The following is a 14,118-nucleotide window of genomic DNA, read 5'->3' as shown; positions in this document are numbered from 1 at the left end:
TTCTTACTTTACTTCCCCACTTACCCTTCCTCTCTGTCTTCTTCAAGGCCAGAGCAGCAGGAGTGAGAGGGGAAAGGGTCAGAAAGGATCTTGCTTGACTGATACCACTGGAGTCCAGGATGGTAAATCAGGGTGTGTCAGATGTTTAGATGCCGATTCTTCCTTTTCACTGTGGACTCCCTACCAGGCATCCACAACCACCTCCCTGGCACAAATGACTCATCTCTTTGTTCCTCATTCCTGGCTGTCATCACTGCCTGCCCCCTACAGTCCTTTCCACACTATGCCATTGTTGGGGTTGCTTCATCCTGCAAGTGGTCAACATCTCAAGCAGAATCCCTAACAACCCACACTTGACTCCCTTCTCAGATCCACTTCTGATCCAGGGGATACCTGCTCATCCTTGTCCTACCAAACTCTGAATACTCAAGCTGTAGCCTCTCCAGCCAAGGTGATTGACTCTGCTAAACGCTGACTTTCAATTTCCCAAGTGTGTATAGAATACCATTCCTACATCTTCCACCCTTTAAGGAACACAATCCTGAGTACTATTGAGACTGGAGATGGCATGAAGGTCACCAGACACATTTGGGGTTACTTTTTTTACAGTAGTGCACAGAATGTAAAGCATCCTACACTTTAAAATGTGAGAGCCCTAAATGCTTATTGTTCTTGGCTTTTGACCCTCAGCAGCCAAAACAGGTATAATCAAAAAAATTAATATTCCATTAGATGGATTCACACTCCTCTGGCATGTGTGAGGCACTGGGTTCAATCCTCAGCACCACATAAAAATAAATAAATAAATAAATAAATAAATAAATAAATAAATATTGTGTCCATCTACAATTAAAAAAATACTAAAAATAAAAAAGGTCAAACATGGAAACCATTTCTAATGTCTTAACAGTTTAGGCTTTCCCAAGTTTCCCTTCAGGTTTACTATAAAAATATGACTATCTGCTTTCAAATTCAGGTAGAAATTTTGCATGCAACTTGAAGTGAAACCATTGCATTAATTGTTGATATTCTATCAACCAATTAAAGAATTAAAATATATTTATTATCACAACATTAAAATGCTGTAATAATCAATGACTGTAATAATCAATGACTGTGAACTACATTGTTGAGCATAAAACAATCATTAAGGTGTCTCATCATAGGAAAAATAAGGAAATTGATTGACACTTAATACAAATATTAGGAAAAAACATATTAGAAGGATTTAGCAAAAGCGTAATATTCTTTTTGAGCTAACAAATGCTCTAAATTTTTAAATAAAAAATGCAAGACAGAGTAATAGAGATTAAATTATCTCATAGTTCTAAATTTGTTAGATTACTTGGTGTCATAGCATCATAAAATTAAACAAATTAACTTTGTGATTTATGTTTAACTTTTAATTATTTAATTGCACATGAGGCAAAGGTTATACAAGACCTCTGTATTTCTCCTCCTCCAGTCCTATTGGTAAGTGAGCATGGATTCAGTACACAGAGGACCATAGTTATCAAAGAAGCAAATCCAGAAGTTACCAGGTCTGCAAAACTATTGTTCCAGTGCAATAAGGCAACAACTTGAAAGTTTAAATGCCAAAATTTGCGATGAAATTGAACTAGCAATTTCAACTTATTTTGAATCCCAGAAATTCAGTCTATAATAGAGATTTATGTCTTTGGTCTTGCCTTTGGTTGAATAGTAATTTTTTAAAAACGTTTGTCCATTCTGCATTGGTCTAAAGTGTGTATTTGGCAAACCTTTAGTTTCATTCCATCTTCCATTCATATCTTCTACTCTCACAATCCTAACCCTTTCATCCAGGACTCCAAATTCTAAGGTTCCAAATCTGCAAATCAGGTCCCCATTGCATGGCTCCAAATTAAAACAGACAGATAAACTGGAGAAAATTTTTCCCTAAGAGGTAACAGTAGTGCTATTGTATTACATTATAGCTTTCCCAGGACTTTCATAAACAGTGTCTCCAACTCCCTCTTCCCAGCCCTCTAAACCTATAATTAACTGTAAAAAAAGAAAATTAATTCACTTTAGCTGAACTACTTAAAATATATTTAAATAAGGATTTTTTTAAGTCACTCTCAGAACTTTTTCTTCTATATTTTTTCATGTCTTTCTCTTTCTTTGGTTTCTTTCAGTTAAGAATTACCTTTCTTTTGAGATAGGTTCATTTGTAAAAGTAATAAACTTATTATCTTACCTTCATGTTTGGGAAAACTTTTAAGGCAGAAGAGAGGGAAAAGTTTTCCTCTCTGAGGGTACTTTTCAACGGCAGGAAGAGTCCAGCAGGCTGTCCTCGCTCTGCTTCTCCCTGTTCTGGATTATCTTGGCACTTATTTATAAACCAAGTGGTTCTCAGACATAGCTCATACTCCAGCTAGATTCTTCAGAGACATGAAGAGCCTCCTTCTGAACTTAATCTATGACTTGAAGCCAAATGTATTTTATCAGTTTCACAGACCTGAACTACAGCCAGCTGGGACTGTTTGGAAGTTAGAGATAAGTTTCAGAAAAACATATCTGTAAATCAGGAAAGACAGCAAATGTTCTCAGTTCAATATTTAAATGACTTTCAATCCAAGGAGATTCTATGTAAGGCAAGGGATAAGCCTCCTTCCTGTTTCAATGTACTGAACTGAGCAGATGTTTTCATGATTCTCTCAAAGGTGTTATAAACTAAACTTTGAGATTAAACACTTTGTAATAGAAATGATCTTGTCTCCCTCCATTTTCTGTTGCTATAACACAATACCTGAGACTGGGTCATTTATAAAAAAAAAAAAATAGAAGTTTATGGCTTACAGTCCTGAAGGCTGAAAAGATCAAAAGTATGGCCCCAGTATCTGGTGAGGGCCTTCTGCAGCATCATAACTTGACACAGTAAAACAAAACAATCCTGCTAGCCAGAGTCTCTCTTTCTCACCCTCAAGACCCCCATCTAATCCTAATTACCTTCCCAATGTCCAAATATCATTGACATATGCCTGTGGAAATTAATCATCCAACATATGAACTTCTGGGAACACACGCAAACTACAGTAAATCTAAATGTACTTCTGGGCTGGGGATGTGGCTCAAGCGGTAGCACGCTCGCCTGGCATGCGTGCGGCCCGGGTTCGATCCTCAGCACCACATACCACCAAAGATGTTGTGTCTGCCGAGAACTAAAAAATAAAGATTAAAAATTAAATGTACTTCTGTCACTTAAAAATGTAAATGAAATGCTCTGGAATGATTTTTTTTTTCCAAAACACAATATAGCTTAACATTGCACAATATCCATGTTTTCATGTTTAACTTTTGTAAAATAATCACAAAGAACATAAGTTTTTGCAAATACATCTGAGGGCATCACTTCTCAAGAGCTCCCCTCAGTGTTTTGACATGTAGATCCCTCTGTGTGAGGGTTCTTACCAAGGTCATCATCCTTCTCCATTTCCTCTTCTTCAGTTGTTGCCTGGTCTTCTTGCAGATCTTCATTTGTTCATGAAGATCTTGTTTATCTCGTTGTTGCATTGGTTCTAGCAGTTCTCCAACAGTGCTTTTGTAAAATCTATGAAAGATTTTATACAAGATTTCAGATTTCTTATTTCAGGTTCTTATTAAACTGTAGCTTCATGTGTGTGGTTTGGCCAAATACATATAGTAAAATATGCAAACCACTTGGGCATGATAGGTAAGATAGACTGAAATGTTAAGTAGAAAAGAAAATCTGAGTTGAGCATAATATCATAAATATTATACTATTATGATATTCACTAAAATTATATATCACAATCACATTTTATTAGTGAATGTTTTCCAGTTTTAATGAGTTTTTCATCCTCTATCCAATAATCTCAAAATAATGGGGAAGGGGAGCTCCAGAGAAAAACTTCTGTATCTTTTGCTCCAATATCTAATGATTGGTATAAAGAAAACTTTGCCACAGAGAAGATAGTCCCTGGCTCCTGAAGAAATATATTTTATTCAACTGTAATTTTCATCCCATTATGCCAAATGTCATAGGCTCCTCGGTGTCCAATTCCACATTCAGTAACGGTCTCAGTTTTGTAGATTCGGAGACAAGAAATCCACCACCAGTGGGTTTTTTTGTTGTTGTTGTTTTTGTTTTGAGAGATAATCCTAGAAAGCACTGCTGGGGTTGGGGAAGTGAGACTGGGAAGGAAAGAAAGTCAGTAAAGAGTACTTCCTCAAGCAAGTGACCACTGTGGTCAACTGGAGCTCAGTCCCAGGGAGGAGCTCTAGGAGATATTACAGAGCGTGTCACAGGGTTAGCCTAATTAAAGGATGAGGAAACTGGGATATCTGTCCACCGACAGCCTCTCAATAGAGGGTGAAGGTGGCTTCTCCACTTCTCAACTCACAGGCTCTTTAGCACTTCCGGCTCCTAGCACACAACTCAGCCAGAAAGGAGAAAAAAGACCCTGATTGGCAAGTAATTGCAGTGTTTGCCTTCGTCATGTAGAAGTGAGTGCGGAGGGGTACTAGCAGAACACTAACAGCCTCTGCTACCATAGTTTTTCATTCATTCATGCGCTCACCCATTAATTTGTTCATTCTCAATTCAACAGATATTTACTGAAGACATGTGATAGGCTACGAGCTGTAATCAAAGGAAGCCTTGGGCTATATCCTTCTTTACTTTTATTCTTTATATGCTACAAAGGACCATATCCTCACATTTCTAGATAATGCTTAATTCCAATGCATCTATGATAATTTAGGACTTTGATTGTTCCCTGCTGGTTGATCAGAGATTATTTCATTCTAAATGTTTTGTAGACACTCGCTTTCTTCGTGTACCTTGCACATTCCATTCTCCAAAGCTTGGACCTTACTTGAGCATTTCTCCTGACTGGAACCTCAACAGAGGAGCCATTAGAACAGAGGTTTAAATGCTCTGGGATGATTTTCAGCATAAGAGATACAGACTTTAGTTAACAGTCACTGGGAACTCACCCACGCTACATGTTTAAGAAAGAATCAAAGCTTTTATTTGATTAAGTGGTTAAGTGCCCTTGGGTTCAACCTCTGACACCAAAAAAAAGGGGGGGGGGGCGGGGGGAGAATTCACAAATTCACAAGCTTAGTGATTAAACATGGTCTCAAGTCTGATTTTCAAGTCTCTGTAACTACTAAAATTGGAAGAATTTAAGAATGAGTCAAAGGATAAAGAGTTTTAGAGAAGAAACGTTTTTTTACTTGGAGAAATCATCCAACATATCATTGAAAATGTAGATCTCTTTGGGAAGACATGGGTTCCACCTACATGGCTATCCACAGGATATAAGTGAAATCACTGATCCTGATTCACATAACAGAAATCAAGCTGGGCACCATGGCACACGACTATAATTCCAGTGGCTCAGGAGGCTGAGATAGGAGGATGGTGAGTTCAAAGCCAGTTGCAGTAAGCAACTCAGTGACACTGCCTAAGTAAAATACAAAATAGGACTGGGGATGTGGCTTAGTAGTCAAGTGCCCCTGAGTTCAATCCCTGGTACCCCCTCCCCCAAAAAAAATAAATAAATAACAGAAATCATAGATTAAATGAGTCTTCCAAAGATGGATCACAATAAAGCATGCAACTACAAGAAACACCCCATTCATGGAACAAGAAGAGAAGTCAAAAAAGAGAAAACAAGATTACAGGAGAAACCATGCAACATCAAACCAATTCAAGAGAATTTCAAAAAAATGCCAGGCAACAATGACAAATGGAGGTCAAAGGAAGTTAGTATTAGGAGACGGCCACACCACTCTGCAATTAGTCCATTGTGAGTAATCTTAGGACAGAGTTTTCCTGTCTGTATTCCACAGGATTCTAGTGCTGAAAGACACACACACAAAAAAAGTGTGGTTAATTAAGGGAATGTGTACAAAATAGAGTAGGGTTTGTCAACTTCTAAACTGTTGACCCTTTGAGCCTGATGATTCTTTTTTGAGTAGAGGGGCTATCCTATGCTTTGGAGGATGCTTAGAATCCTTGGTCTCACTGGGCGTGGTGGCACATGCCTGTAATCTCAGGGACTCCGAGGGTAAAGCAGGAGGCTGGAGAGTTCAAACCCAGCCTCAACAATTTAGCAAGGCCCTAAGCAATTCAGAGAGGCCCTGTCTGTAACTAAACATGAAAAAGGGCTGGGGATGTGGCTCAGTGGTTAGGCACCCCTAGGTTCAATCCCTAGTACAAAAAAAAAAGAAGAAGAATCCTTGGTCTCTACCCACAAGATGCCAAAAGGCCCTTCTCCAGTCATGACAATCAAAACTGTTTCCAGACATTGCCAAATGGGGGCAAACCACCTGACTCTTGATGAACATACCCAGCCTTAAATTCTGCTCAGTGAAAAGTAAATGTTCTGAATGTTCCACACCAATAGTACTTTTTTAACCTTTCCAACCCAGGATTTTCCAAGTTCATACAACACCAGAACTTGCATTTCTCACAAAATGGGTATACTGACATGCCTTGGCAAATGATATCTGACCCAAAACTGAATCAGCAGAGGGGCAAAGCAGATCTCTGCCAGACTGGGGAAGGGTCAGCATGGACACAAACATCTCCTCATCTCCTTAACCCATCAGCTTTTCCCCACTTGCACTGACTTCCCTCAGGAGTACCTCAAAAACTGCTAACATCCACATCCCCAATGAAACTTTTAGGCCACTATGATATCAGGATGCTGTTCTGGTCCACCAAAAGAAGATATTTGAAAACGTTTTTTACAAGGCTATTTCACTTATTAGCCATTTCTTTTTGTTCTGAATTGTTCCAACAGATACAGCTGACTTCGGAGGCTTAAGAGGAACAAACTCACTTAGGAAGGGTAAAAGCCTCTTTTCTCTCTTGTATTGAGACCCATGTGGTCAGAATTGAACCTGCCAGGAACTGGAGCAAAGAAGCAACAGCATCCCCTAGTGGCAGGCTACACCAGGCCCTCAAGAAAAAAGCATTAGGCTCTGGAGTTAAACCACTCAGGAGCCCATGAGACACAGTGACTCTTCTTAGGCTCCCAGGCCAGTGCTTTTAAGCTAATAAGTACTCCAGGTGGTATCTTTTTTCCATTAAAGTGTCACAGTCTGAATAGTTGGAGAATGAAAAATGGCTGCCAGGCAATGTTTTAGCCAAAGGAAGATTTCAGTAAAATGATGGTTTTAAAATGCTTTATCATTACACCTAATAAGATGCTGCCCATCGCTGCTGGTGGCACTGCACTAAACACTATGACCTGTGCAGTAATTTAAATTGAAGTCACTAGATTAATACTCCCTGTTTTTTAATAAGAATGTTGTTTAAGGTTTATAAATGTTTTAAGAAATATTCACAGGACTTCACACTTACCTTTTAGATAGATGTCATTCCCCTTTACAACACTAAACAAACTCTTGCCCTGGTTGCCCTGATGGCTGAAGACTGAACGCATCAAGTTACAATCAGTAGGTGATAAGATGTTTTGTCCTTAGAGTTCTTCATAGTGGCAGGCACTTGCTAACTTTAGGAGAAAGTCCAGATTTGTTTGGGTTTCTGAATGTCATTTGGGTTTTTCAGTTATCTGCAGTGTACATTGTGGCAGTAGCCTGCAAGCCCAAGATACATTTCATTTGGTTTAAATTTGAATCATTAAACAGCTCTGAGAAGGAAGGTGTAAAATGCAAAGATTTCGCTAGTTCTGTCACTGTACTGTATGAAGTCCTGTAAAGGAAGGGTGAATATCATAGGACAAGGTCACTTATTTGATCTACACTTCAAACTTGTGCTGCTTAAGAGAAACTTTTGCTTTTCTTTTTTTTCCCCCCCCAATCAAGAGTTCAGCATGCAATGTCCTTAAAAAAAATATCATTCACTTTCAGAAAATGTCAGGCTGCCCAAAATTTTAAGGTTTACATCTTTAAACTGTCTTTAAACAAGTATGTTTTAATATATGAGATTCATCATTATATATTCCACAGGCCAAGAAAGAATAAAGAATGAATAGTAGGGGGGCAAGGAGGCACACGTCCGTAATCCCAGAGACTGGAGAGGCTGAGGCAGGATTCACGTTCGAGGCCAGCCTCAGCAATTGAGTGAGACCCTGTCTCAAAATAAAAATTTAAATGGGCTGGGAATGTAGTTCAGTGGTAAAGAACCCAGTACCAAAAACAGTTAAGAAAGAAAGAAAATAGTAAAAAGGAGTGAAATACTGAATTGTGCAACCTCTTGCTGAGGGCCATTACCAAGTAGGAATGACGCATCGAAATTTCCTTGCCAAGCGTACCCCATGCTGCTTAGAGGACATTTGATGGAACATTGCATGCATGCTTTAATAAGGTGACCTTGCTCAAGGACCAAGGCGGATTCGGGTTTAGAGCTGATCAGGTTTGAGGAAGTAACCGGCTCCTTGAGTTTAAGGCGTTGCCAGTTTAAGATAATGGGTTTTAGGGAAGTTGGAAGTTGAAGATTATTGCTGGGATTAGGGTGTTCCTGCTGCTTGTTCCCATTGAGTTCTCGTGAGATTAAAATGGGATTTGGAGAGAGCCTCGTGGAGTAGGTGGTTTGTGCGGGAGACAGCAGAACGCGTTTGCCCCTGGACCTGTGTGGAGGTGGTGTGAGAGCTGGAATAAAGAATTGCTGTTTGAACCTACAAAGCTGTGAGTGCCTCGTGATTCTGGTGCCAAGCCGAGACATTGGCCTTGGCAACCTCTTTAAATGTTTGTAAAAAAAACAAAAACAAAAACAAAAACCTTAGAAACCAGTGAAGAACAATAATAAACACATACCTAGGAATTCCTTCATAACAATAGGAATTTCATTAAAGGGAAAAAAAGTGGAGGTGGGAGCTAATTTGTATTTCACTACTACAAATGTGTGCTCTGAAGACAAACACCAATGTATTCAAATCTTGGGCAAGTTGCTTAGCCTTTCTGGCCCTGTTTTCTTATCTGAAAAGTGGGAATACTATAATCTAACTCAAAGGGTTGTTATATTAAGTGAAATAATCCAAGTAAAGCAATAATCATCTTTCCTAGAATATAAAATTTTATCCAATAAACACGAACTAATTGTGCAAAAGATAGGAAACAAGTCAAATATTCATTGATAGTGAATTACTTAAATTGTACACACATTAAATGGAATATTATAAAGCTAAAAAAAAAACTCTTGGCACTGATATGAAAAGTTCTATAAAAACACAATATTGAAGGAGAAAAAGAAAGATACATACAGTATGTTACTTGGGGGTTAAAAGGATGGAGAAATATATGTACACAGAGTATATATACACATATACATGCACATATATGTATATAATATTTGCATGAAGAAATCCTAGGAGGACACATAAGTAACAAGTTAAAATTATTAACGGGGAACACACAGGGGACTGGAACTAAGTGAAAAAATGGGAACAGGATGGACAGAAAAAGAGATGATACTAAGACTTTTTACTTTGTACAATTTTATATTTTTAATACATTAATGTATGTATTACTTATCCAAAAAAAAAGTTTAAAATTATTTATTTTGTTATTGTTATTGTATTATTCATAGTATAATAGAACAGGCATCCTGATAGATTTTTTTCCTTTGATCATTTGCTTTATTTTTTTTCCTCATTTGTTTGGAGAGACTGTGGTGCCCTGTAAAGGTACACATAGTGCTAATAGAAACAGGAAATTTACTGAAATGTTTTATGGGTGCCAGGGCCAAAATGGATTGGAAGGTTGACCTAAGGATTCATATAGGTCTTTAGTGCACTTCCAATATATTCTCTCTCTTGATTTTATTTCCAAAGGTGTGCTCTTTCACAGTGAACATATGAGCAAACATCACTGAACCTATGTATTTAAATGATAGTTCAATACTTTACCCAGATTCATAAGTGATTAGTTTCATTCTTGATATTTCTTCAGCTTCTACTGACATGGGCTTATTGTTTGGAATAAAATGTAGCTCATCCAAAAGAAATCAGACAAGTCTTATTTCAAATTTAGGCTTTACTATTTCTATCTAGATTATCCTCTTAAGCATTAATTTTCTTATATAAAAAGGATAAACCCCGTTGTATAGAAATGATGAGATTCAAGATATATAATATGAATATTGCAGTGTCCTTAGCACATCCAGTCACTACATCTATCAAGAATACATGAATTTTTTAAAAAAAAATTCGTAAGCAAATGTAAGCCAAAGAAAAACTTTCAAGAAAGCAGTTTATCCAAAGATATTCCTTTATGATCAGTGAAACTCCACAATATGTACAACCACAAGAATAGGTTCCTAATTATAATAAGAAATACTCCATGTATGTATAATACGTCAAAATATACTCTATTGTCATATGTATCTAAAAAGAACAAACAAAAAATAATAAATTATTAAAAAATAAAAATTTAAACTAAAAAAAAAAAGATATTCTTTCAGTGATACACAGTTTGAGTTCCAGAATCCCTGAGAATAATCAAATAAACTTGCAAATATTCAGTCCAGAAGTCCAGAGGGAATCTGTTGAGTAATTATCAAGATGATCACCAATTATATCTGATTCTCATGGGTATATGAAGATAGCCACTGGGTACCTGGGGCTACTTTAGAATTTGTATGGTCTATAATGAGAACGCACCGGTTCATTAAAGTATGAAGATCCTAGCTGGGTGTGCTGGTTCATGCATGCAATCACAGCTACTATGGAAGCTAAGGAAGAAGGATCACCTGTTCAAAACTAGCCTAATGCCATCTAAAAGAAGAAAGAGAAGGAGAAGGAGGAAAAGAAACAAAGAAAGGGAAAAAAATCAAGATGCTTTTCTTTATATTGAAATTCTATCAACTAGCATTGTGGTGCTGATGGTTCAGCTCACACTGATCTGAAGGTCCAATGACAATTGCATATATTATAGTTTTGATTAAGCAACAGGTGAAACTCATTATAAATACAGTAATTGTCAAATAAATCTGTGAAATATGGCCAAATGCAAGGTGAAGAAAAGGATGCCACATTTGTTTAAAAAAAAAAAAAAAGTTAGGAAGAACTCCACAAACATTTAGTCAGAGAATCCATATTAATTGATGACTTCCTGTCCTTTTATCAAATCTGAAATGGGCAAACATCAAAATGGGGAGTTGTTACCTTTTGGATTTGTAACATCCCCCCAGCAAGGCTCCCAACATAATAGGGTTCAGAGGTGGGGTTTTTAGGCAATAATTACATCATGAAGGTTCTGACCTTGTCAGTGGATCGATCCATTGATAGTTGAATGGACTATTAGGAGGTGGAACTTCCTTGAAGGAAATAAGTCACTGGAGCCATGATCTTAAATAAGGGGTTTATCTTCCTTCTACTGTTCTCTGGCCATTTCTCTCTCCCCCTTGTTCCCCTTCATCGGAGAAAAGTTTTCAGGACTTCAACATGAAGTATGATGTTATGCACATTTTTCATAGATTTGTGGATCTTCATCCCTCGATTTCTCTTTTGTTGAGTGTTCACGTCATGAAAGGCAGTCGGTTTTTATCAAAACTTTATCTATGAAGATGATCACATGCTTTTCATCCTCTATTCTTTTAACATAGTGCATTACATTGATTGATGTTCATGTTGAAAAAGCCTTGCATTCCTAGGATAAGTGCTTATTTGGCCATGGTGTGTAATCCTTGTCAGATGCTGTTACATTCAATTTTCTAAAATGATCTTCAGGAATTTCGTGTTTATTCTAATACAGGATATTAGTCTGTGTATTTCTTATGATGTCTGCCTCTAGTTTTGCTATCAGGGTAATATTGGCCTCACATGAGTTGGAATTGTCTCCTCTACTTTTTGAAGATTTTGAGGAATCAGAGGACTCCTTCTCTGTCTACCTCTTCCCAACCCTCATTCGTAACAATTTGTGTTACTTTGAACTACCATTCAAATATTTCTCTTCTGAATATATAATAAAATGCAAATACATGTTCTTGTTTTTCCTCTTACATATAATTTATATATGCAAACTTTGTTGGATGGGGGGACATGAGGGGAGAGAGAGAGAGAGAGATTGAAAGTATGAGAAGAAAAGTGCTAAACAGTATCCACAAGTAGTTTTGTTAAGAATTATTGGATTCTTTCCATCTAAGCTATGTCTAAGACATCTAGCATGTATGTTTAATCCAATCCACCTATTCTCTGCCTGTCTAATTTTAAACTCATGACCATGAACTTCAAGTGAGCCTTTAAGTGACAATCATACTACATTGACTAATCCATTCTATCATTCACTTTGATTATTTCACACGTCCTTTCCTAACGCTCTTCCCACAACTTCTCTCTCTCTCTAATAATAACCTTTCCCCTGCATTCTCTAGGCAAACCAAACTGAGGTCTTCCGCACACGCCCACTAAACTCTTGAACTTCATCTTCCCTCCTGTGACAGTGGATTACTTTATTATGCTCCTAACTCAGTAGCTAGAAATTCTACCTCACAAAGTTCTTCTGGAGGCCCTGAAGAGAAGGAAGGTAACTCTGGACTCAGTGAGGCTTTTTTATTTCCAGAATGTCTGGGATACCTATCAAAGCAAATTGGTTCAGAACACATTCAGGCAGGCATTCCAGACAGGAAAGGAGCCTCTGCCCCTACACTCTCCCCTAGAAAAAGCCAGTGTCTTTGCAGTCACTGGGGTGGACATGAAGATGGGTGAGCTGAAGCTTCAAGATTTTATGTAAAGAAATAGAGCCCTCTTTCAGCCCCATGAGGCTTAGTAAAGTCAGTACTGGGCATCTGGCCACTCTGACACTTCTCTCACTTATCTTGTCAAAGACCTTTCTCCACTGGTTTCTATTTAATATCAATAATTGTGATGCTAGGGATAGATGACAAAGTGTAACAGGGAAAGTTTGTGAGTATAACTTAGACTGAAAGAATCTTAAGAATTCTTATGCTGAAAGACGTGTGGATAACTATTTCATACATTGCTTTTCCATCCATATGTCTAATATCTACTCTCATGTTTCTTTACCAGTGACCTTATTTCATCAATAAAATGGGGCCCATTGCATTTGTGTACACTCCTATCACCCAACCACACATCCTCCAGCATTTGTGCCTAAGTACTTGGCCTTACCTTTTGTCACCATAAGTAAATGCTGCATGTGCCAACATGATGCCGATTCCTCTATTTGTCTACCAGAGCTCATCTTGTCTACACACAATTGAAGCCTGGGAAGCCAATCCTCATTCTCCTTTAAGAAGTCTGCTTAGGAAGGACCCTGCACTCAGTGAGATCACATCCCTACTCCTTTTGCAATTATACTTTGCATGATGGAGAGATTATGTGGCCCTTGCTCCAGCACAGATACTTAAGTATTTCTCTAAACAAGCTGCATTACCAAGACTTAATGCTGCTCTGCATTTGGGCCCATAGTAGGTGCTCTGAGCATTTTTGTAGAATGATTAATATTTGCAGACACAATCCCACATCTCAGAGCTAAAATTCCAACTAGAGAGTTTCTAACTCTTTCAGAAATATCTTCACCTAGTGTTCAATCCATTACTGATGAAAGCTCGCAGTAAAATATAAAAATATATATGTATATAAAATATATTGATGAGGCCCATTCCAAGAAAAATGCTTTTTTTTTAGAAAGTATAATTTCTAATCCAATAGGCTTCCATATTTTGTTCTGGAGGAGTTTTTCTCACTCTCATAACCAGTAAATGTGCCAGTGAGTGATTGTCTATGTGCCCTTCTAATACAAAAAGATAAAATTGACCCTCTCTTCACCTCAAGTCCTTGCGGCAAGAATATAAAAAAAAAATATGCTGCCCATAACTAAAATTGAGGCTCTAAAGTATTTTATGTTCCATCTGAGGGTAGCTTTCAAAAATACATATGGAAAAAATGCCACAGATGAATTAAGCTGCCAGGTATTGAAAGGTGCTATTGAGCCTGATTCTTTCGAATACATTAAAGCCGTGGTCCTTGTGAGTTAATGGCAACACTGATTCACTGAAAAGAGTTTTTCATGTGCCCTCAGCCTCTATCTTATGCCTTTTCTTTTTTCAATACTCTTTCAAAACAAAAAAAAATTATCCCATAGCAATTTTCATGCATATTTTCTGGCATATTTTCCAGATAGTCCTGACCCAGCTAT

The 14,118-nt window shown here is 37.7% G+C and overlaps 2 protein-coding genes across 2 annotated transcripts in view; both read right to left on the bottom strand.

The window, feature by feature from the left end:
* The window catches only part of C7 (complement C7), a 56,618-nt gene extending 54,263 nt beyond the window's left edge, over window positions 1–2,355 (bottom strand). Inside the window, exon 1 of the mRNA XM_078017899.1 lies at window positions 2,219–2,355. Coding sequence (XP_077874025.1) covers window positions 2,219–2,224 — 6 coding nt within the window. The 5' untranslated portion in view covers window positions 2,225–2,355. The remainder of the gene's footprint in view (window positions 1–2,218) is intronic.
* A 1,098-nt stretch (window positions 2,356–3,453) lies between these two features.
* Card6 (caspase recruitment domain family member 6) overlaps window positions 3,454–14,118 on the bottom strand; it is a 39,027-nt gene continuing 28,362 nt past the window's right edge. The window contains exon 4 of the mRNA XM_078017894.1: window positions 3,454–3,571. Within this exon, the coding sequence (XP_077874020.1) occupies window positions 3,540–3,571 (32 nt within the window). The 3' untranslated portion in view covers window positions 3,454–3,539. The remainder of the gene's footprint in view (window positions 3,572–14,118) is intronic.

The sequence above is a fragment of the Ictidomys tridecemlineatus genome, chromosome 1, assembly GCF_052094955.1.
Source record: "Ictidomys tridecemlineatus isolate mIctTri1 chromosome 1, mIctTri1.hap1, whole genome shotgun sequence".
In the NCBI taxonomy this organism is placed as follows: Eukaryota; Metazoa; Chordata; class Mammalia; order Rodentia; family Sciuridae; genus Ictidomys; species Ictidomys tridecemlineatus.
This window is presented reverse-complemented; position numbering and strand designations above follow the sequence as displayed.